This window comes from Theropithecus gelada, chromosome 12 (genome assembly GCF_003255815.1).
Source record: "Theropithecus gelada isolate Dixy chromosome 12, Tgel_1.0, whole genome shotgun sequence".
Classification (NCBI taxonomy): domain Eukaryota; kingdom Metazoa; phylum Chordata; class Mammalia; order Primates; family Cercopithecidae; genus Theropithecus; species Theropithecus gelada.
Genome location: NC_037680.1, coordinates 83,833,926 through 83,857,491, shown reverse-complemented (window position 1 = coordinate 83,857,491; position 23,566 = coordinate 83,833,926). Strand labels below are relative to the sequence as shown.

Below are 23,566 nucleotides of genomic sequence, written 5' to 3'. Positions count from 1 at the left end.
AGTGGTGTGATCTCGGCTCACTGCAGCCTCTGCCTCCAGGGTTCAAGCAATTCTCCTGCCTCAGCCTCCTGAAAAGCTGGGATTACAGGTACCCGCCAGCACGCCTGGCTCATTTTGTATTTTTAATAGAGACAGAGTTTTGCCATGTTGGTCAGGCTGGTCTTGAACTCCTGACCTCAGGTGATCCACCCATCTCGGCCTCCCAAAGTGCTAGGATTACAGGTGCGAGCCACCACACCCGGCCTAGAGTGCCTTTTTCATAAACAAGAAAAGTGACTGTGGGGTTGACTAGTTCTCCATTATGTACAAATTTCAATCATTAAGGACCTTCTTATTTAAGGTTACTTGGCTGCTGTAAAGTTATGAATATTCTCTAGGGATATATTACCCTTAAAACTATTTGATTCTGCACTTCTACATGCCAAGTTTATCTTTTGTGGAATTCAGTAAGTATAAATTAATATAAGTATAAATTAATCATGACTATGTACCTTACTGGGGTATTGAATTTAAATAAAAACCTCAATAGTAAGGGACCTGGTCTAATCCTAAGCATCATACATTTTTTGGGAATTTGAACAAATAATGACGCTCATTTGATTCAGTAGGGGTGCAGTTACATTTCCTACCATGTTAAAGATTTGGTTTTCTTTTTTCCACTTTTTTTCCCCTGAATTTGAAGGATAAAGGGAGATGTTTATACATATATTGCGAAATACCCAGTAATTGGTAAAGGCAGGAACAAAGCTGAGCACATACGTTACTGAATGGTTCTTTCAAATAAAGCTCTGTGTTAAGAATACTAATTTCCCGAGCGTTCCTAGGATCTAGAGAGGAAAGGAAAAGGGTGTCCCACTGCCAGGCCCTCTCTTCACTCCTTACCGTCTCAAATCCCTGCGTTTCTCTTGGACAGGCAGGCTTCTGGGTGTCTGTGTTGTTGCTTCTCACAGGTACATCCTCCTCAGGCCTGACCAACTTAACCTCAGGATTAATTTTCTAGTTGCTGCCTTGACCACTTGCCACAAATTTAATATCAGGTTTATTTACTTTTCAAGTTTATGATCTTATATTTCTGTAGGTTAGAAACTTCTAGGTTAGAAGTCCAACAAAGGTCTCACCGGGCTAAACTAAAGATTTTGGTAGAGCTGCATTTTTTTTCTGGAGGCTCTAGGGGAGTATCCATTTCCTTTCCTTTTTCCAACTTCTAGAAGCTGCCCACATTCCTTGGCTCATGATGCCATTCCTCCATCATTAAAGCTATTGAGTCCTTCTCGTGCTAACATCTCTCTGGTTCTCTCTTTCAATTCCTTCTCCCACTTTTAAGAACCCTTGTGACAGCATTGAGCCCACCCAGACAGTCCAGAATAATCTCCCTATTTAATGTCAGCTGATTCATAAATTAATTCCGTCCACAGCTTTAATTCTTTATCATGTAACCACACATAGTCCCAGTGTCTGGGCATGAGGTGTAGACATTTTGGAGGGAGCATTAGTCTGCCTACCAGAAGCTCCTTAAACTGACAGCCCAGTCCTCTCTTCTTCTCAGTGTAGTTAAGCAGATGTGACTGAGAGTGTGGGCTCTGGCGTCAGACTACCTGTGTTCAAATCCTCTTTCTGGGCCGGGCGCGGTGGCTCAAGCCTGTAATCCCAGCACTTTGGGAGGCCGAGACGGGCAGATCACGAGGCCAGGAGATCGAGACCATCCTGGCTAACACAGTGAAACCCCGTCTCTACTAAAAAAATACAAAAAACTAGCCGGGCGAGGTGACGGGCGCCGGTAGTCCCAGCTACTTGGGAGGCTGAGGCAGGAGAATGACGTAAACCCGGGAGGCGGAGCTTGCAGTGAGCTGAGATCCGGCCACTGTACTCCAGCCCGGGCGACAGAGTGAGACTCTGTCTCAAAAAAAAAAAAAAAAAAAAAACACAAATCCTCTTTCTGATGAATATTTCATCTGGTAGTGGGAATAAGAATGGTACCTTCTTTATAGGGATCTTATAAGGATGTTACATTTAAAAAAGAAATATCTAGAAACACAATGTCCCAACTTGGATCTTCTTTCTCCAGGTTGTTGGGATGAAAGAAGGAGGAAAAGAGAGAAAAAGAAGGAAGAAGGAAGGCAGGAAGGAAGAAAGGGAGGGAGGGAAAGAGAACAGACAGTGGGCAATACTGAGTTGTACCCTCGGGACAAGACAGAATTATGCCAGTTAGATGCTAAATTCCCTGCAGGCTGTATTGATTTTTCTGTGTACCAGTGACACAGAGTACTAGTTTTTAAAGAAAACTTAGTGACACTCTTTTATAGCAAACCAAACCCCCTTTAGAGGCATCTCTAAGGGATTATCTAAATACCTTCCTCATACAAAGTCAGGGCTGGAAGTACGTGGGTATAATTGGAATTGTTATTATGCAGCATGTTACTGGATTAGATTGTTTTCTGTTGTACTTTTCCCATTTTTATGTGGTTCTCGTTTTACCCTTGTCCCATTTCACCTCATTCCCTTGGAGTTCTATCCTACACATGTACCTATTTAAGGAATGGACACAAACAGGGGGTGTGGAGAATGTTGCAGTCAAGGGAAAGGGTGGATATTTTTTGTTTGTTTTAAGAATGAACAAACATAGGGAAATCCTGCCCTGAACAGGAAACCCTGCTAACCTGAACAGTGTAGCTTGCTAACATTCTGACAGGAGTTTTGGACTGTAGGGGTGTCTCAGGCTTCAGGGAGCCTGGGAACTTTCTCATAGGTAAGAAAGCAGCTAGTTTTAGGCGAATGATCCAGGGGGAAAGCATACACTCAGAGTTCAGAATGACTGCTGTCATGTAGGCTGACTTCACTGAGATTTCATTCAGAACCTGAGATTGAAGCCTACGGGGATTTGGAAACACCCATACTGTTCATTAAAACATACAGAAACCTGACTTAGACTGCAGTGAGCCTCCAAGGGTATTTATGAGCTCAGGTAACTGAGAAGAGCAGAATTAGATTTGTCTTTAGGCTTCGTTGGATCCAGCTTCTCTGATATTATCATCAGGACTCTTTCTATCCCCCAGATCCGTTTTTTCTCTGTTGACTTCATTCTCAAGCCAACTGTTTCCCACAATGGCAGTATAGACCCCAGTCACTCCAGGATCCCAGTGGAAAGAGAGCTTCTGTCTTCCAATAATTTCAGCAGTTGTCCCAGGGCTGGTTCTCATTGACCTTTACAGGTCACATGACTGTTGCTTAAGAAGATGCTGTGGCCACAACTTCAGCCTCACACAAATGAGAATGCAGAAGGGTTTCTACCCAAGAGAATATCAACTAGCTGGTGTTAGAGGAAGGAGGAAAGAAGATGACCACTGGATCCACTCTGACATGAAGAAGACACTCAATTATGGGCCTTAGGTTCCAAGAAACACCTTAGCCTCAGTTTGCTTCACCTCCCTCCCTTCCATCCCCAACACACACACACAAAGGGTGAGAATACCTACGATGGAGATGGAGGATTGGCGAGGATGGTGTGATATTGGGAAAACCCTTAGCTCAGTGCCTACATATTGTAACATACTCAGTAACTGTGAGCACCCTTCTTCATTCTTTTTTTTTTCTTTGTGACTTGAATATAGAGTGTCTGATAAGCCTATAAGTAGTATCACAAGTAGTATATCTAGGCTTTCATTGTAAAGCTTAGGATTGAAATCTGGGTGTTGAAATTTTAGAGTTCTACCCTTTGATGATACAGACTAATTATTCTTTATTATATTTACAGTATGCAGGCATGACACGGGTTTCAAAAGCACTTTCCCATTCTTTTCTTCTTTAATAATCACAATTATGATCCTAACAGTTAACATGCACTGAGATCCTACAATGTGCCAGGCAGTATTCTAAGTACCTTGCATGGATCATCTCATTTAATCCTCACAACCCACCTATGAGATAAAGGCTGTAATTATCCCCACTCTACTGAGGAGGAATTAAAGTACAGAGAGGTTAATGTGCTCAGAGTCCCACAGCTATTGGAAGAGATGGGATTTAAACCCAAGCATTCTGCCCCTTAAACTTACCTTCCCAACACATGGCCCTATTTCCTCAATGCATGTGCACTGTCTGTTTAAAGTAAGGGAAATCATTTCCTAAGGAGTGATGCAAGTCACGCTGTTTGCTGGGAGCTCTCTAATATCCTTGTTCTTTATATCTCCTAGGTGTTTTTCCAGGTCTGACCATCTTGCCCTCCACATGAAGAGACATATCTAAAAAACCGAAAGGCCAGAGTTGCCGTGGCATCCGCTAGTGTCTAAAGGAAACGGGCACGCCATGAGGCAGGGGGCTGGACTTCAGACGGGGACCCATTGCCTCGCAGAAGAAAGTTCTCACTTATAAACCTCTGTACACACACACACACACACACACACTCACAGACCCACACACATACACACTGTCATGCACTCAACTATATTTAAAATGTATACGTCTATTCTTTATGCCTTGCCCTAGCCAGATGGAAGAAGATGAAGAAGGAAACCAGGTGAACTCAGCAAGGCAGACTGGCTGCTTACTTCAGCACTATTGGAATTATTTCCCGCTGTTGCCAATGGAAATCAAAGAAAATGGATGTGACGTCTCTGCAGGTGGACGGCAGTCCGAGGGGCTTATTTAACTTGCTTCTCAGTGCAACTTGATAGGAGAATCCAGCATCTTAAAGTCGCATATGTGTAGCACTAATGTTTCTTTTTAAATAGTTGGGGGAAAATGACCTAGAAAACCAAATTGCAGTTTGGTAGCCAAAATTAACTCTTGGTTTATTTGTCCTTTGTGTGTGAAAAGTCCTACTATTCCGTGCGTCAGACTTCCTCACAGAACTGTTGACTGGTTTTGGTTCTTCTTAGTACTATTGAGATCTTTCGCGTCGATCCCAACGGCCTTAGCGGCGGCAGACTCTGGAATAACACCTTATACCTTTCTGGCCTGCATTTCTGTAGACTTCACTCTCAAGGGAGGAGTTTTCTTTTCTTACTTTTTGACTCTTGCACACCATATGCACTAGGGATTCTGGAAACTTCTAGCATGACTGCAAAGTGGCCAAGAGAATAAAGTCCTTGATGATAAATCACAGTATATCCCTTGAGCCTCACCTTATTGCCAGTGCTAGATTTTTTCTTTTTAATCTCTCCGTTTTTGCTAACGAAAACTTGAAAAGCTTATTTGGAAGCTTAAATGTTTTATCTTTTCTCCATGGACTAAACCTCTCCAGGACTCTCTCGGCACCTGGATGTCCAGCTCTCGAAGCAGCCAATCAGATGGGACATCACAGTTCTCTCATCCTCCTTGAGGCATGATGACCTCAGCTCATAGTGATCAACCGTTGTGCTGTGTGTCATTGCTACCCTATAACCAGTTACAGCATAGATGTCGCTAGTCTCAGAGGGCAGCTGCATATTTAATTTAACTCTGGTTTATGACTTGACAAAAAGCCAAAAATATCACTCTTTCCAGGAGTGGGGAAAGCTGAGGATGCCTCCCAAGTCTAGTGGCTTCACAAAAGATCATCCTATCTTCTCTCTCATGCCCACTGAGCTCCTATTCCCCGACTTGTTACAATACACAATTCAAAATGCCATTGTGGGAGTGAAGGGTTGACCTTTAAGGAAAAGGTTGAGGTGTCTCTCTCATGGGCTGTCTAAAAGGAGAGACACGTTTCTTTCTTTCTTTCTTTCTTTTTGGCTAGGCCCACCATGACTTGTGACCGACAACCCCCAGGATTAACAGAGGCCTCACATTTACTGCAAGCTGACTCCAAAGGAGTCTACAGTCATACCACACACACACACATCCAATACTGGTCTCTACCCGCATTCCTAGCTAGCTGGCACTGGCCTCAACTCCAAAGACTGCCTTTAGGACCATCAAATGGCCTATGCAAGCAAGCGGGGTGGTTATTAGGACAGATTGTATATTTTGTATATTCTGGGACCATCCCTTCAAGACACGTCTATAAAACAAAATGGCGCTTGGTCCACACACGGTTGCTGCTCCCTCCTACCAGCTGGCTCCCCTCCTGTCCTCCTTTGACTGTTTGACTCATTGACTGTTAAAATGCCACCCCATACATATTTGGGATGCAAAACTGAAGTCAAAAGGAAATAATAATATAAGAAACACAAACACATATATGACAGCAACCTTCAAGATCTGGGTTTTCAGCTTTCTGCAACCTTTGTTTTCACTGAAATGTTGAAACTACTCGTCTGAGGGCAAAGGAACCTCCTCACAAATGCTGTAGCTGCCAATTGGACACTTGGGGCATTTCGAGGTCTGGCCCTAAGAATTTACTTTCTCCTTTTCATTTTTTCTATTTAGACCAAAAACAAAAAAACAAAAAACAAAAAAAAAAAACAAAAAAAAAACAAAAAAAACAAACAGAAAATAATACAAAACAAAAAAAAAATAAAAGAAAAACACCCGTTAACACACACACACACACACACACAAAATCTGTCCATTTGCCGGAGGCAATTAAATGTATGTTAGTTGGAGGGTATTAAAAAAAAATCAGTTTTATTCCAAAGATTTTAAACTAGACATGACTTAAAAACAATTTCTGGAGCACTGCTTGCTGACAATCTCGTAGTTCTCTACTGCATTTGAGTGCATTTTGTGGCCAGTCCATCAGGGCATACCATGGGATTATATTTGAATGTGTGGTACATCCTTCCTGGATGAAGGATGTGTGAGGGACCTTGAACCTCAGCTGTATTAAACTGTAGCGCCTCCAGTCAGTGCACTAGATGAAACTTTTAGACACCCTGAATTCTGTTGGTTCCTTTCTTTTCCTTTATGTAGCAGCCTCCAGCATGATTGCACGCACACGCCAGTGATGGCATTAAGCCATGGCCACCATGATTTGCAAATGTTCTCTCCCAAGCTGGAGCTGCTCTTGCCTCTCGAAATGCTATTATTAAGGGTTTATAATACTTAATTTAATTTTCGAACTGACCAATGCAAGGCTCTATTAAAAAGAAAGTTTAAAAAATGCAAAAGAGTAATCATTGCTTGTTTGCTCCCTATTGTCATCTGTGGTCTCATTTGAATGTGGCAGAACAAAGGCCCTTTGGTCCTCATCAGTGTCTGAAATGTTCAGTAATTTCTCTCTCTTTTGTATCAGTGAGGTCCTTTGTAATCTGCTCCTGACCTTTCTTGGAGCAGGGTGCATTGACACTCAATGGTGGTGCTTGCTTGCTTCAGAGTCATTTGTTGACTGTGAGAATTGGCCTAAGAATTCGGTGGGTGCTACGTGGATGGCTTTGAAACTGTTCTTCTTTAGCCCAGTTGACACCCGTGAATGATGACCAGTCCTGATCATTTGGAAATGAATTTGTAATAAAATGCCCGTCACCTCTGCAGTGGCAGAGATGGTTGCTAAGAGCCTCGAAAGCAACCAGGTTTTCCAAGAAATAACCTGAAGACGTTTTGCTCCCAAGAGGACTGGTATTTAAAACAGTGCATTAATGGACATTTGAAACACATTAAACCCTTTCTCATTTCAATTGTTATCTCCTAACACTCCAGGGGATCCCAAGTTTGAAAGGAAAAACTGGTTCTGGTGTTTCTGGTGGTGTCCTAACAAGCATGCTTTATCCAGGGTTCAGAGTTGGACATGTAGAAAAAGAGTTTCTAAGCCACTGACAATTTTTTTTTTTTTCAATTTCAAATTATACTTCTTTCTCCTACCACATGGCTGTAAGTCATAGACATGGAAACCTGAAATTAGAATGCTGCTCCTAGCTACTGGCCTCCTGCCCCACCCATGGTTAATGGCTCAGCTCAGTGCCTGGTGGTAATGAGTATTATGTCCAGAAAAAGAGATGTTCAGATTCCATGACAAAGCTGCATTTTTGTAAAAATATTGGAGACCCCAAAATGAACTTCATGCTGACCATTTCCTCCTCTCTGTGTGCTTTCCCTTGCAAAGCCCTTCAAATATCCTCTTCTCTCGACGCCATCTCCTCTCCACCTGCACCTCTTGTGCCCTTTGTACATCTTTGATTGCCTGATGATAACAGGGTAAAAGGACAGCCAACCTCATGCCTGATTAGCAGAACCGAATCCTAGTTTTAAAAAATCTTCTCTGGCTTCAGAGAAGATTTTGTAAAGATTTTATTTGGGATAAGCTTTCCAGATTATCCATGTCTATTTGCATTAAAGGGGAAAGAAATGGGGGCTTTCGGATGGCTCTTCCAGTGCATTCGGAACATTGCCTCTTGCCTTCATTCCTGCATTTTATGGCAAAGCCAAAAGAAACTCAAGTTGCAAGAACAACACCCAGTGACTAGTTCTGACGGTTCGAAATGATTTCCTTTATGGAAGTCACTTCATAAAATGTTAAATAAAAAGTGGGAAGTGCTTTTGTCTTCTCTTTTGCATGAGTTGCTTTTAGGAGCAGGAAGAAGGTAGGCAAAGTAAGATAAAGATGCAATACATTTAACTACAAAAATCAGATTCATTTTTTAGTTTATTGTAATTTTTTTGAAATCAGGAGGGCCAGCATTTCTGGCTGCAATTTTGTACCCAGAACATTGCCAAAATGAACATTCAGTAAGTAGAACCTGATTGAAATTTATTCCTGGAAGCTTTCCTTTGCATTTTGGGGAAATGGCCGCCTGCCAAGCGCAAGAGTTGAGGGGCAGGAGGGGAGGACTCAAATTCTGGGTGTCTGGATTAAATTTCGGTGAACATGGTGGTATCTCAGTTTGAAAACTAGAGGGCCTATCCTGAGTATACATCAATGTCTCTTTGATGGCCTACTTTCCTCAATGAGGATCTTTGGGAATACTTGAGATGGAACAACAGAAACGTGTGAAAGGAAGCATAAACTTCTTGTAAATAACGTGACCTCCCATGACGAACTGCCTGAGGCTTCAGGGTTTTTTCTTGCTTTTAACACTCTTAAATCTCCTCTGTTGGTTCCTAATAGATCCCAGAAAAGGGAAAAATAAAGCTGCAATTAACTTTCTTATGTGCATCCTTCCAATATAGTACTGTATTCTTCAGGTGTTTTGCATTTAACTTTAAAGTCCTCGGGAAACAGGTGTCAAAAACAGAGAGAGAACTCCTGGGCCATCACTTCACAAATATCCCAAACAAGATATTCTTTTCAAACAGGGCTCCCTCTCAGTGGTCATGAGGGAAGGTTAATACATTCTTTGTTGGGGACTGTTTATACAATTTTTTTTTCAACTGTGAGCTTTGGAATCGTAACTTGCTGTGAGTCCAGCTTCTGTCTACTGCCATAAGATGGACCCCACGTCAGCATAATGAGGGTGGTATATATGCTCGCACCTAGACATGCGCATATGTACCTGTCGTACCTTCACGGAAGGAAAACAGGCTACTGACGTTTCGGAGGAGTAGCCACCAGTGCCTAATATCTTTTGGGGGGGATGGATGCTTATAATTGCCAGTATATCGAAACCACACTGGGAGTTCCACATAGCGGGGAGGGGTTGGGGGTGGGCGGAGGGGATGTTTTAAACCTAGGCCTTTGGACTGGAAGCAGAATGATTTCTGCAAACCTAGGTCCTGAAGGCTTTGGGGCTTATGGGCTGGTTCTCAACCTTTTTGTTTTTTCTTCGCAGCATGCATTTCCTATCTAAACCCAGACTTAGTTTAATTTCCTTATCTTTCACTTCTGCTTCATTCCAGGGAGGAAAAATACACCTGTTAATGGCCAAGATCTCCTTGCTAACACAGAGGCAAAAATAAATGTCTAATGTTTTTGAAGCCTCCCCTTCCTTTCCACAAGCCCCCGCCCGCCCCCACATCAAGCTCCTTCTCCCACTTCCTACTCCCACACAACTTCCCAGTCACCGCAACTTTTCTTTCAAATCTCTATTATCCTCTTAACAGTTGCTTGAATAAATTTATTTTTGCACTATACATTTTCTTTTTGCCAGATGTGTCTAACAAGTGTGTTTGGAGAGACCTACTCCCAGCCCCCCTCCTTCCCCGCCTCCCCCCGTCACATTCTCTCAGGCCTTCTCTGGTATTTATAATATATCACAGAAGTACCCAGTCTTATAGCCCTCGGTTATGCCTTTTTTTGACATTTTATTTTTTTTAAGCTTTTTATATATATATATAAATATATTACTTTGTCAAGTTTTTTTGCTGTACAAAAGTCTTAAGATTTAAAACTATTATTTGTATTATATGATGGTGGTATGTTAATGTTACAAAATTATTAATGAAGAAAAAATTTATTTTTGTTACTGGTCTGTTTCATAATTCTTTTTTAAATTGGTATATTGTAAGATATCTATGCAAAAAATGTTATGTGACGCATTTTTATTTAAGAATGTAATATGTGTAATAAACAGTAGAATGTGTTTGGCCTTGGAATGCTTTACTGTATTTCTCCTTAGCTTGTTTCACTGGGGAAAAAAATCTTCGAAAGACACAAGTGGGTACTTACATACTTCGTGAAAGTTTTCTTTCTTGGAGAAAGGGAAAGCAAAAGGTTGCATTAGGTTATCTTCGTTTGGGAAGTTGTGTGTGTGTGTGTGTGTGCACGTATGTGTGTATTTTATAGTTTCACTGAGGTAGCTCAATGCCCAAATAAGAAGGGTCATTGAGTTTATTTCTTCAAGAGGAAAAAGGGAGCCAGTTGTTGGAGGTTATAAAAAGCAATATTTTAGAATGAGATAGATTACAAGATGTTATTTGTTTAGGGGGTTGGGAGAGGCTTATTGAAAGCAGTTTATTTGGTGAGCAGAGGAGGCAGTTTGTTCTGTGATGGTGTTTAATAGGAACCTATTGGGAAAGGATCTTTGAAGCAGTTTGTGAAGGAAGGAGGAAGGGGAAAGATCAGAGGGAATAATTTAGGTGAGGGGTAGGGGGCAGTAAAATGGCAGGAGATGGTTAGAGTGGGGAGGAAATGGGTAACCGGAAGCCAGGAAATCCCTCTGGCTGTGGAGAGTACAAAAAAGTAGATGGAAATACAAGCAGCTTCAGACCCAGAGAAGAGAGGGAGATGAAAGCCCCAGGGAAAATTCTCAGAACTGAAAAGAAAATTACTAAAATCTCTGCCACACACTTGACTTCCAGGAAAGAGCATCACCAGTAGGGAGGAAGGTAGAGAACCCAGCTGGTGGTGTCGCCTCAGCATCCCGAGCTCAGCGATTCACCAAGAGAAGTGGTGTCATTTACAGGAAACAACAGTAAAACACATTTGTCACATGGGACACAGCACTAATCAAGCTTTCTTTGCAGTCTTTGGACTTACAGAAGTGGATACAATGGTGAATAACCTCTATCCCTAATCAAATGAATCTGACAAGAAACTTTTCAATAAATGTTTACTTTAGAAACCATGGCTAGTGTGACTGAACTTGCTGCATGGATACAGACATTTCTCATGTCCCTGAACAGGAAACAGGTGTCAGGAGTGTGACAGCGGGTTTGGAAGGGATGCTGAGTGATCATGTTCTTGCTCTCATAAAACTCAAGGTGAGAACAGTTGGTGCTGCAGGGGCCGGGAAAATGGTTTTGAAGTGTTAAGCATCAGCTGCCACATCTCCCGAACAGGCAAGTGAGCGGGGCAACACGGCAGCCCAAAGCCCACTGACAAGAAACCACATGATGTAGTGGGGAAAGCATAGCCCCTGGAGTCTGAAGACCTGCCTCCTACTCCCTGTGTCTTCAGTAGCTCTGGGACTAGATGAGTAATTTAATTCTGATAACCAAAATCATTTACCTGGAAATTTCTCTGAGTGAAGAAGGATAAGACAACTTGGCAATATTACCTAGAAGAAGGCTTATTATTCCACTTCCCTGACTTACAAAAAGATGTCAAATTGAACATTTTAGGTGAAGGACAAATTGCACTGTACTGAAATGTTCAGACGAGAGGGTGGTAAGTCTAATCTATCTGCCATAAGGAAATGAGATGGTTTACATAAGTGAATATGCTAAAAGACTTAAGCTTACATATTTAGAAATGAAATTTTTGCTTAAGATTGGACTAAATATATATATTGCCCACTTTACAACCTTTTTGAGCATCCATTTTTACAATATAATATAAATTCAGGGATGACTACAGACTGGGGGGTTGCTTGCCCTGGCACAAAATGACTTTATACTTTATATTGGGTGATTCCACTTTCTCTTCTGTGTTCTCCCTATTTAGAAGTTGCAAGTTCTTTGTGTGTCATCTTCTAGAAATATTTATCTCCTAGTCAACTAGACGATCAAATAGGCAAGCTTGGTAACAAGAATTCTTAAGTGCAAAAACAACTATAATTTGAATCCAATAGGCGGTAGTCTGCAAGTGTAACCTGGATGTCCTAGGGGGAAGAAGGTGTGTACCAGCTATAATCTGAGGTTGTGTATGGAGTTGGGAATGCTGGGGTAGTGGAAAGAAGTCACATCAAAAGCAGAGTTCAGTGGAATTGATAAATAATTTATTATTCTAGCTCATCTTCCACTTAAAGGTTTAGAAGAGGAGATGGTTAAAACTTTTAACTAAAATAAGATTTTGAGGTCACTGGCAGGTGATGGTTTTCTGTTTTATCCATGAGCCAATTCCTAATTCCTTCTCCAACATTAAACATTTTATCTGAGATTTTAAAGACTATCAATAGTGACTGGCATGAACTTAACCTAATAACTTTTTTGCCTGATCATGATATGGCTATACATACAACAACACTGTATTTAAAAATGATGAGGTGATGACAAAGAAAGTTACAGGAGCATGGAAGAACAAAATTTATGTTTGTTTTATAAACATTTACTTATGTTTAAGAAATATTTCATTTTATATACATACTGCATTTGAGTTGTCCAATAAGACTGCATACACTGAATAGATATTATTCATCACCATGACCATTTTCTCTCACAAATGGTAAAACTGGGGGCACAGAAAGACAAATGTTGCATTGTCTCACTTATATGCAGAATCTAAAAAAGTTGAATTCATAGAAGCAGAGAGTAGAATCATGGTTACCAGGGGCTTTGAAGTGAGGAGGGGTTGGGGAGATGTTGGTCAAAGGATGTAAAATTTCACTTTTACAAGAGGAAGACAAGGACCTATTGTACAGCATGGTAACTATAATTACTAGAAATGTATTTGTGCAAAAATCACCAAGAGAATATATTTTAAATGTTCTCACCACAAAAAATGGTAAGTATATGAGGTAATGCATATGTTAATTATGGCTTGACTGAGCCGTTCCACAATGTATACACATTTTAAAACAGGTTGTTTACAATAAATATATATGATTTTTATTTGTCAATTAAAAACATAATTCAAAAAACAAGTAGAGAAACTGGGATTCAAAGAGGGTAGGTGACTTGATCAAGGCCCAGGGAACACAGTAAGTGGCAGACTTTTCTCTATACCTCACTGCTTCAAGGTGAGGAGGAGTCAACTCGATGCTTATGTACATGATGTCTCCAGACATGGTATCACAATTGACATCATTTCCTCATTTCCACCTCACTAGACACAGAAGGTAGCTTGTAATATCAATACATCACCACATGCTACCATTGGAGGCAATCTTGGCAATCTCCTTCAATGTCACCATTCTACTTGAGTCAACTGAGGCTCAGAGAGGTTCCACCTTGTCCAGGGTCATATAGCACATCCTTTGCAGAACAGGAGTCAATCCAGGGCTATTGATATGCAGTGATGCTCTCCTGGACTTGGCAGTGTTTCTTAAACTTCAGTTACTTGAGCACAACCTTCAAGATTCTTTTATTATCCTTGCACTATTTATTACTTCTTTAATAGTTTTTTAAAATTGACACAACTTTTAAAACCCAAATACCTGTTTTAGCTTCGTTCTCAGCAAAAATATCCCCAAAACTACTGGTCTGATAAGCTATTTTTCCTTTAAATACAAATGAAAAAAAAATAAATAACTCAAAATAAAAGCACACATCTTTGTGTTATTGAAAAGCCCTCAGTTACTACTGGTAGTATTTAAGAGGCACTGTTCTGTGCCATTCTCTAAAATCTATGCTTTACCATTTCTCTTTAGCTAATTATTTAGTCCATATGATGCTCCTCAGAGCACATTTCAAATTGAATCGAAAACTAAGTGCATGTGAAAATTTAATAAAGACTGATTTGATGACTGGGAAGTTACTTAAGGATGCAGAGATCCCCTAGGAAGAAAAAGATAATGTGGCCTGTGAGTGGAGTGAATGCACATTCTCTGCCTCATTTTCCCCTGCTTGGAACACCCATTCCCTCAGGTACAGGCACTTTCGGTGGGTGGGCTCGTGGCCACGTCCTGCCATTGTTCTGGGGATGGAGCCCTGAGCATTAGATCTTGACTGCTCCAAGGAAGTCTTAGCCTTTCCCTAGGTTTCCCAATCAACAGTCAATGCCCAGAAACTAATGCATGTTGTGAGGCACAGCTTCAAAATGTGCTCACCTTCATGGGACAGTTCTAAGATGCCCAGGCCACTGCCTGTACATGCACATGAACACAAAACTCAGCCCCCAAAATATTTTTCCAATCAGCTCCCAAACACTTGATATTCTCTTATTAAATATTTATTGTTTTCACCTAAGGGTTTTCTTATTTTTAAATTACAACTAATCAGGAACACATCGTTCTTTATGCCTTATCTATCATATGGACCTTAAAGTTAATGCGTTTATTCCATCCATTCACATGAAAAGTTTTTAAGTGCAAGGAGGATGAGAGGTAGGGAGATAATGGATAGCAAAAAAATAGAAGCGAGTGCCCAATTTGGGGATTCAGGAGGTGGGAAGTGTAAGTAATCAGGCAGGCAGTTTTTTGCCCATCACTGCAGAACTCCAGGATAGTCATGCCATTTCATAAAAGAACTGAAGCAATATTTTCCAGCAGGCAAAGTCTCCCACATGACCAAAATGAGAATCTACAGGAACCTGGGCCTGCAGAGCTTACCATAACAAAGAGCTACCAGCAAGTGTGCAGCTTCTTGTTAGATAATAATGGCAATTACACATCCCTACTTGCTGGCCTTGCTTCTGTTCTTTAAATCAACAACTTTCAGCATCCTTATTTTGCTGTGAGCAGGAAGTCAACAATCTTTTATAAAAATGAGGATGTGTTTGAGTCACTGGGGGTATATTTAAAGGATCATCATTTGTGAACTCTAACATCAGAACCAAAGCAACGATGACACATTTTTTGCAGTTTGACGACAACATTCTGTTCTTGGGGTTAAGTTTGCAGACTGTTCTGAGAAGTACGTGAACTAGGATTATAGGATTGCTAGTCAAAGCACGCAGACTATTAGAAATTTTAAAACTCTGATCTTATTTACATGCTTTGGTGAACTCATGGAAACAAAGACCAAAAGATTTACCACTGGAAACCTTAAGTGAATTGATGCTGTCTCAAACTTGTAAAAAATTATTTTCTCTCTTTCCTTAGAAATATCTAACTATACTCCAATGCACATATAGTACATATAGTACATGACAATAATATTAATTAATGGCCAAAATGTAAATCTTGTCTTTGATGCTGAGAACTGGTAACACCTTTCTGTTCCCAATCTTGGTTTCTTTGTTTTCATTTTTCTTCCCATTTATTCTCTTTTCCTTTCTCTCTCCTCTCTGATGACTGGGAAGTTACTTTCTCTCCTCTCTACCTTCTGATATCTGAAAAAAAAAAAAATCACAGTGAAGAACCACCTCCTAAACCCACATTGGGCTTCCTTCTCTAGTGTCACCCCAATGACATGACATGGCCCCATCTCGCCTAGGTCATCTTTCTTCCTCTCCCCTCTTCCTCTGTACCTTTATAAAGTCATTATCTCCCAGTTGCAGTTGAGGGTGTTCATTTTTCAGTCTAATTTAGAATGGTGCTACCAAGAGAGTGATTTGGGTTGTTTTGCTGATCCCCTTAGGGAGAATTAGAAACAGGAAACTGCAGGCTAACATGGAGGATTCCAACACATGTCTATTTGTTAAACATTGTGATACGCCAGACAGTAGGTCAGCACTGGAATGCATGTTGTATATGGTATGTCAATCACATACTTACAGATTTGAATGTTTCTTAACAAGGCACATGAGCAATAAAAAATTATAATAATAAAATAGCTATCTTACGAATCTTAGAGAGTTAGGATTGTAAAATACCAAATATAAACCTTCTCCCTTAGTTCCAGTCCATTCCATTACAATATAGGTGGGCTTTGATTTACACAACATAATTATTTTCCAAACAGAAATGGACTTCTGTTTAAATGCATGCAGAAACCTACCGTGTACAATGTTTCTTAAGGTGTGGGCCAAGACCACCTGCATCAGAATCATCAAGGGTTTTTTTTTTTTTTAATTCAATTTTCTGAGTTTCACCCCAAACCTGAATCATACCCTCTGCAGGGTGGGGCTTGGACATCTGCAGTTTAACAGGATCTTTCATGGTCATTCCAGACCACCTCAGTCTCAAACACTTCTGAAGAGGGATCATTCTGTGAAGCAAAGCAAAGCAACATTTTAATAAAGAAAATAAGCCTTCTCTAGTTTTCTAAAAAATATGGATTTTTAAACATCTGTACTGATGATTTGCTTAAAGTATGGTGTGTCTGTTCATTGGACTGCATATGTTTGGGGTCTGTCACAAAGAAAACTGCCCTACCACCAGTTACTATGGGGTGACTCCCAAGAAGACAGCTGTTCAGGTAAAGTTCCAGGAACCCACTCTTGAAAGTGTACTGAAATAGACTGTCCCTGGGACTTTTCCCAGAAAAGACATCTATGGTGGTAACTCTTTGGGGATAGTAGTTTTTATTTGGTTGGGTTTGATTCAGTCCTCTTATATGGACTTGGCATCTCATGCCCTTTGCTGAGATAATCTCTGGCGGAGGCCCCAAACCAAGCATAGAAATACTTGTTACTGGCCAGGCACAGTGGCTCATGTCTGTAATCCCAGTAGTTTGGGAGGCCAAGGCGGGCAGATCACTTGAGACCAGGAGTCCCAGACCAGCCTGGCCAACATGGCAAAACCCCATCTCTATGAAAAATATGCAAATTAACTGGGTGTGGTGGCGCACACCTGTAATCCCAGCTACTCAGGAGGCTGAGGCAGAAGAATCACTTGAACCTGGGAGGCAGAAGTAGCAGTGAGCCAAGATCGCACCACTGTACTCTAGCCTGGGAGACAGAGCAAGTCCCTGTCTCAAAAAAAAAAAAAAAAGAAAGAAAAAAGAAAAGAAAGAAATACCTGTTACCAAGACTGAAGAACTTGTGTGCTTTAAGATGTAAGACTACAGTCTGTGTCTTACCCTTGGCCTCTCAGGAGCCACTGGCACCCTCTACATTGCAAGTCCTCTTTGTTTTTTAAACCTTTGCCTTCTTCCTCACTGCCATTTTTATGCCACTGAAGCTCAGATTTTAAGCAGAAGCTTCCTGGGACTAAGAGCTTGAGGAACCCGAGAGCGAGAGAGAGAGAGAGCTTGAGGACCCCGTATGAGTCTGTTGTCTGTCAACAAAGCATTTTGAGCTAAGTCCAGTTGTATGTCCAGATTTTTTTAATCAACAAAATTGGAGGAAGGAATATATGTCGTAGTTGGCGAAAATGGGCTTTTGTATATTCTGAGAAAGTTATTCTAAGAATAGGCCTGTGGAAGACCTAGCAGGGAAGAATATGAGCAAAAGAGGAATTCTCAAAACGCCTGTGAAATCTCTTCCTGAAAATGCTCAGAGACAGATCCCTGCTTATCTCCTTCCTCTGACCTGCAGCACCCCAGAGATGATGTGGTTGGCTCATGGAACAGGAAGGGAATTGCCATAAATCTGAGCTAATTTGGAAAGGGAAGGATGGAGCAGATATGCAGCAATCAATAGAACGACGTCTTGTTTTGTGGTAAATGTTTACTGGCTCTGTTGTTGGAATGTAATCCTGCTGCATCAGAACATGGGCCATTAGAGGTGAAATGAGTTCACGTAACGTCCTCCCTGTGTAATTGGTATGCATCATTCCTGTCAGTACCGGAGCCCACGGTCTCCTGATTCTGACTAGAGAAAAGGTTTGGGATGATTCTCTACATCTTTACCTTTTATTACTTCATGATTCCTAAGAAAGAGAAAAATGACCAATTTCTCTTTCCTTAGCCCACATCTGCAGGATGGGTTGTATAAATGCCACTTAACATTTCCTTCCACTCCTGAAAGTGCAAACAAGGAGAGGAAACCACAATGAGAACAGCGACTAAATTGTTCCTTCACTGACTAAGCTAGAGGAGGGATGCATGGCTCAGCTGCTGAGGGGAGAAGGAGGCGAAGCATGTGTTTCCTTGTCATGGAAAGGAGAGGGTATTAAAAATGCTTTGACTGAAAAGCAAGTGCACTAATTGATTGTTAATGACTACACAGCCCTAAATGTCTGGAATTTGGTTTAGATTCAATGTAATTTGACATTTGCCAACCATTATTAAATCCCTTTGATGCTCTCCCTGTGCTGCGCTGATGAGCAGCTGATTGGCTCTTGGGGACAGAAAATGTGAATGGTTGGGCACCAAGTCAACAGGGTGTCTGGAAGACAGCCAGTTCACCCACGCCCCTCAGCCTCCCCAGGCTCGCTGCTGTGGCATTCTCCATGCCTCGGTCTTCTTGGGTCCCCTTTCCTGTTTCTGCCAGCTCTATTCTCTTCCATCCTCATTCTCAAAATTGCATTCCTTTTCCAGCAGCAGTTCACTTACCCCTTTAAAAGCAAAATATATCCTCTGCTCTATTGGCTGCTCCAACTCAGACGTCAACATCTCCTTGCAAAGAACGAAAATGTACTGCAATTGTATCAAGGTAAAAAGATTAATAAAAAAGATGTAGAGGGATTATATGAAATCCTGTTGGAAAAATCATCTCTGTGGAAATTTGAGAGTTATCAGGGCCTCTCCCTCTCTCTCATTTCATTTCATTTCTCCTTTTCTTTGTATATTTTCTCTGTCCTTCCTTCCACAAACAAACTTTCTTGCCTCTTCACCCATTGCATATGGCCCAATGTCACTTCTATCATAGCTGCCTCTAAACTTCCTGAGTTCCAGGCTCTACAGAACCTGTTACCTAGCTCCTCACTGACACAGTCTCTGGGTCCCAATTCCAATTTCCCATGAGAAAGAATTTAATTGGCTAGGCTCCTCAGTGGCTGAATCAGCTGTTGCCCTGGGACAAGGCCAAGGCACACTCGTTTATCCTTCCAGAACCAAGGCTGAATCATAGGCAAGAAGGAAAAGATGGACAGTTCAGGTGTGCTTCCTCAGCACAGTGCAAGAGCCTTCCTCTTTATTTTGGGGTCAACTCTCTCAGAATATTCAACACAGCCTTGCAAATAGTTCTATTTTGTGTATTCATAATTTACAGTGTATGCCAACTCTTGCATTGACCCACTCACTTTTCCAGAACTACCAGTTGTTCATCATCCATACTTCTGCTGCATCCTCTTGCAAAAGTCTTAAGGGGTAAAAATCAGAGCACTTTTCAAGACAGTGAATCAAGAGAGAATCAAGAGGAAAGCTGCATAATGAAGAAAAAAAAACCACATAAATCCCATTACAGTAAGGACAAAGATGAGTTTTCTTATTGCCAGGTGTGAGGCAACATGGTGTTCAGGCAGAAATGATGGTGGATGAGGAGTCAGGAAGCCTTATCCTAACTCTAACTGTGCCTCTGGTGAGCTTTGTGACCCGAGGCAGATTGCTTAGCCTTTCTGGGCCCCGTTCTTTCTTTCCTAAAAAATAAAAAGAATGGATTAAATGAATTTTAAAGTTCTCTTCTCTTCATAAATTCTGTGATAATATAATTTCAAGAAATATTTGATGTAAACATTACAGAACAGCAAAATAATTTGAATGGTCCTAGAGAACTGTTTATCTTTTCCATCGTTCTTTTCATTCATTCAACAAATATTTATTAGGACTGTTTTACATGCTGGCAATCTCTGTGCTAGGCTCTGAGTACACAAATGACAACAGATACAATCTTCCACTGAATGCACAATTGAGCTCATGAGGGAAAATCTTTATCATCTACATTGTAGTATCTCCGAGGTAAGCCTTCCTTTTACATTAAATGCTGTTTTCGTCTACAAAACTGATGACATGTGGCTTCTTTTTTCTTGCCCTAAGTGACTGCAGGCTTCATTCTCCTGCGGAAGCCCTTGGAAACCCCAACACCCTAACTGCTGCAGAGAAACACGGACATGGCTGGAGGGAGACACTGGGCCTCTTTTCCATATCCTTCTGTGTCAGATCTTTCCAACAGGACTTCCTCTTCTGGTTTAGAATAACTTCCAAAAACATCAGAAGCCCTATATCGCAAGATAAATGTAAAAACATGGTGAAGCACAGCCAGATACTAATTATGAATTATCCGCCATGTTTTCCGTCCAAGCTCTATTAGCTCCTGGAGATGATGTTAAGAATTACACGATTTAATGCATGGAGAATGAGGGGAGGCAGGTCTGGCACATGTAACATGCTTGATAAGTGCGGGCTGTCATTATCGTTACTAATAGAAATTCTCATCATTCTGGGGGCGGGTTTTCTGGATCTGAAGGTAATCATGGTTGGTGGAAAAATGTGCACACTGCTCACGCTCAGCCCGAAGCTTGGACTGTGGCCTCGGCTTTGGGGTTCAGGACAGGAAAAACAATGGTGGGGATCTCCATTTGTGGCACATGGCCCCTCTCTTTCCCCTCCTCTTCTGCAGCCCCCCGCGTGTCGTGTCCCCCACTCCACACGGAGCCAAGGTGCCCCTTAACAGGGGGACCCTCAGTGAGCCTGGAGCACGTGTTTCCCAGGTTCCATCCTGCTCTTTGTCCGAGGACTTCATCCTTGAAAAGCTAATCAATGCATTCTCAGAAAACAGAACCCCGGTGGGAATGTTTGCCATTTTCTTTGCTAAGTGTTGTTTTTGTTTGTTTGTTTGTTTGTTTGTTTTGTTTTGGTTTTTTCCATATTAGAGGTCTGATTTCCTGCAATTCTTGGAGAGCACTGGGAGGAAGAAGGGTGAGGAAACTGGGTCAGGGGCGCAGTGATTAAGCGCCCACTCATTTCTGTCCCCTTTCCTTCCCAACGGCAACAAAGAGCATTTAGGCGTCCCTGCCTCAGTTATTTTGGTATAGAGAGAACAATGGCATTGTTCATGTATTCTAGATGGTCTGAGCAGAAGATTCAGCTCTTTCCCCTTGGTTCTGTCTCTCACCAGCCGTGTGACTTTCCGGGGGCATCGGCTCCCTGGGCCAGTTTCTTCAGCCCTTAAAAGGAGACAACACTTGCTTGTTCAATGACTTGGATTTCCTTCAAAATAAAATGTCAGGAAAGTCTAACATACTGTTATTATAATAAAAGACTTCTGTCTTGGGAAGTAGCACTCAGTGCGAGGTGAAGAAAAGAGAGAGAAGCTAAGAGAAAAGGGAAAGGTACCGAAGAGTGTTTCAGAAGAATATTCTGAGCCATTCTTCCACCTGTCCCCCATCTCTCTCTAAAGGGAACTTTATATTGGTTATCACAAACCAATCACGGGTGGTAGTACTTCTAGTACTGTAATAGTAAAGCTGATTCGGTTAATTCGGCTTGGTTATTTAGATTTTTAAATAACAGCTCTAACAGACATAAAATAAACAGAAAACAATTTATCAAAGTAATTACTAGCAAAGCTAGGACAGTAATGTTGAGCTATTATAGTGAAAGCTGTACCCATTTTGGTTGTTATGTTACAGGTCTCCAAGATCTTTAACGTCTTATCTCATTTAAGAGTCATAATAAATCTGTGAGGTAGGAGGGTAGATTTTCTCTAAACCCAACTCCCTATCTTATCTGTTCTTTGTTTTTTGAATGAGGAAACTGAAGCCCAGGGAGGTTCAGTCCTGGCAGTCCTAAGCTGTAGAGCTAAGGTCAAAACATCACTCTTCTGTCCATTCTCTTTCTCACCCACTGTACGCTACCAGCATTTCATTAAGCAAATTTTACCCTACTGTAATGGGATATCCAAATATTCAGTTCACTTAATAGATGCTTATATTTCTTTTTTTTTTTTTTTTTTTTTTGAGACGGAGTCTTGCTCTGTGCCCCAGGCTGGAGTGCAGTGGCTCGATCTCGGCTCACTGCAAGCTCCGCCCCCCCGGGTTCACGCCATTCTCCTGTCTCAGCCTCCCGAGTAGCTGGGACTACAGGCGCCCACCACCTCGCCCGGCTAATTTTCTTGTATTTTTTTAGTAGAGACGGGGTTTCACCATGTTAGCCAGGATGGTCTCGATCTCCTGACCTCGTGATCCGCCCGTCTCGGCCTCCCAAAGTGCTGGGATTACAGGCTTGAGCCACCGCGCCCGGCCAGATGCTTATATTTCTAATTGAGTTATAAATATTCTGAAGGTTTGTTCAGAGGGTAAGTTGAAATATATTGTTTAAGTCCATTTTTAAAGCTAAAAACACAACTACATTTTTGTATTTGGTCATTTATAAGGTCAGGCATTTCTGTTTAGTATTGTAAAAACTGTATGACACAGGAATTGGGATTAGGATTAATTAATTCACTAATTTAACTAGTGAGTAGACAATGAGCTAAAGATTGTGTCAAACATTGGAGATTCCAGAGATGCACAAGGCAATTTCTATTAGTTAGAACTGAACATTTATGTTTACTTATTTATTTTTGGTGGTGACAAAAACTCGAAGTGGTCTACGCACAATGGGGAGTTCATTATAAGGACTCCAGGGTATAATTTATTATAGGGATACTAGAGTGTCTTTGTGCAAACCCTAGCAGTGAAACATGACTTCTAGAACAGGGGGTTCAAGAGCTTAGGACCCTCCATCTCAGCTCTGTTCCCCTCAGTTCATTTATTTCATTCTTCTCTTTCTAAAGACTTCCATTGATTTTGCCCTTATTGTCAGAAAACAGGGCTACCAATTGCTCTGAAATTTCTTGCTTCAAAACCAGAGACTAAATTCCTTTTCTCAGTTCCAATTTCATAATTCCCAAGGAAAGCCACCAATTAACTCTGGGCCAGGAGCTCACCCTACACCAAATGACTCTACCCTGTGGGGTGGGATTCTCTGCTTCTGTCAGTTGCCCATCTCCAACCCATTAGCAGGGGCAAGGTGTGGGGTCACACTGGACTAGGATGGTGGATCCTATGATAACCACATGGGTGTAGGTGAACAGGAACTGTTACTGGACGGTGAATGTGGGGAAGACAATCCCATTAACACTGGACAGTCCCTACCCTCCTGAAGCTCCCAATCTAGTGATCTATAAACAGATGACACTATAATGTTAACATAAGCTGGATTCGAGAAGTGTATCACATTGCTCAAAAAACACTGAAAAAGGAACAATTACTCACTTAGAGGAGTCAGGGAGGCTGTATAGGGAAAGTGAGGTTCAAGCTAAGTCTTGAAATAGAACAAGAAAATCATCAGTGAGGAAAGGGCATTGCAGGCAGAAGGAACCGTGTGTCTGGAAGCCCAGAGGTATGGAATCCCATCATGAATGAGTGAAAGAATAAGGCTGGGAAAGAAAACAGAACTGTCTTTCCCTTTGTACCTGTGACCCATCCACTTTCCC

General features: G+C 41.4%; 1 protein-coding gene across 5 annotated transcripts in view; it reads left to right on the top strand.

Annotated features, from left to right (window-relative positions):
* KLF7 (Kruppel like factor 7) overlaps nucleotides 1-11,343 on the top strand; it is a 95,920-nt gene extending 84,577 nt beyond the window's left edge. For 3 of the 5 annotated variants that reach the window (XM_025405105.1, XM_025405107.1, XM_025405106.1), the window contains one exon: nucleotides 4,188-10,367. In XM_025405105.1, the coding sequence (XP_025260890.1) occupies nucleotides 4,188-4,239 (52 nt within the window). In that variant the 3' untranslated portion in view covers nucleotides 4,240-10,367. Of the gene's footprint in view, nucleotides 1-4,187 lie in introns of all 5 variants that reach the window. The other 2 variants (XM_025405108.1, XM_025405104.1) reach the window with 1 other exon arrangement.
* Nucleotides 11,344-23,566: the final 12,223 nt, after the last annotated feature.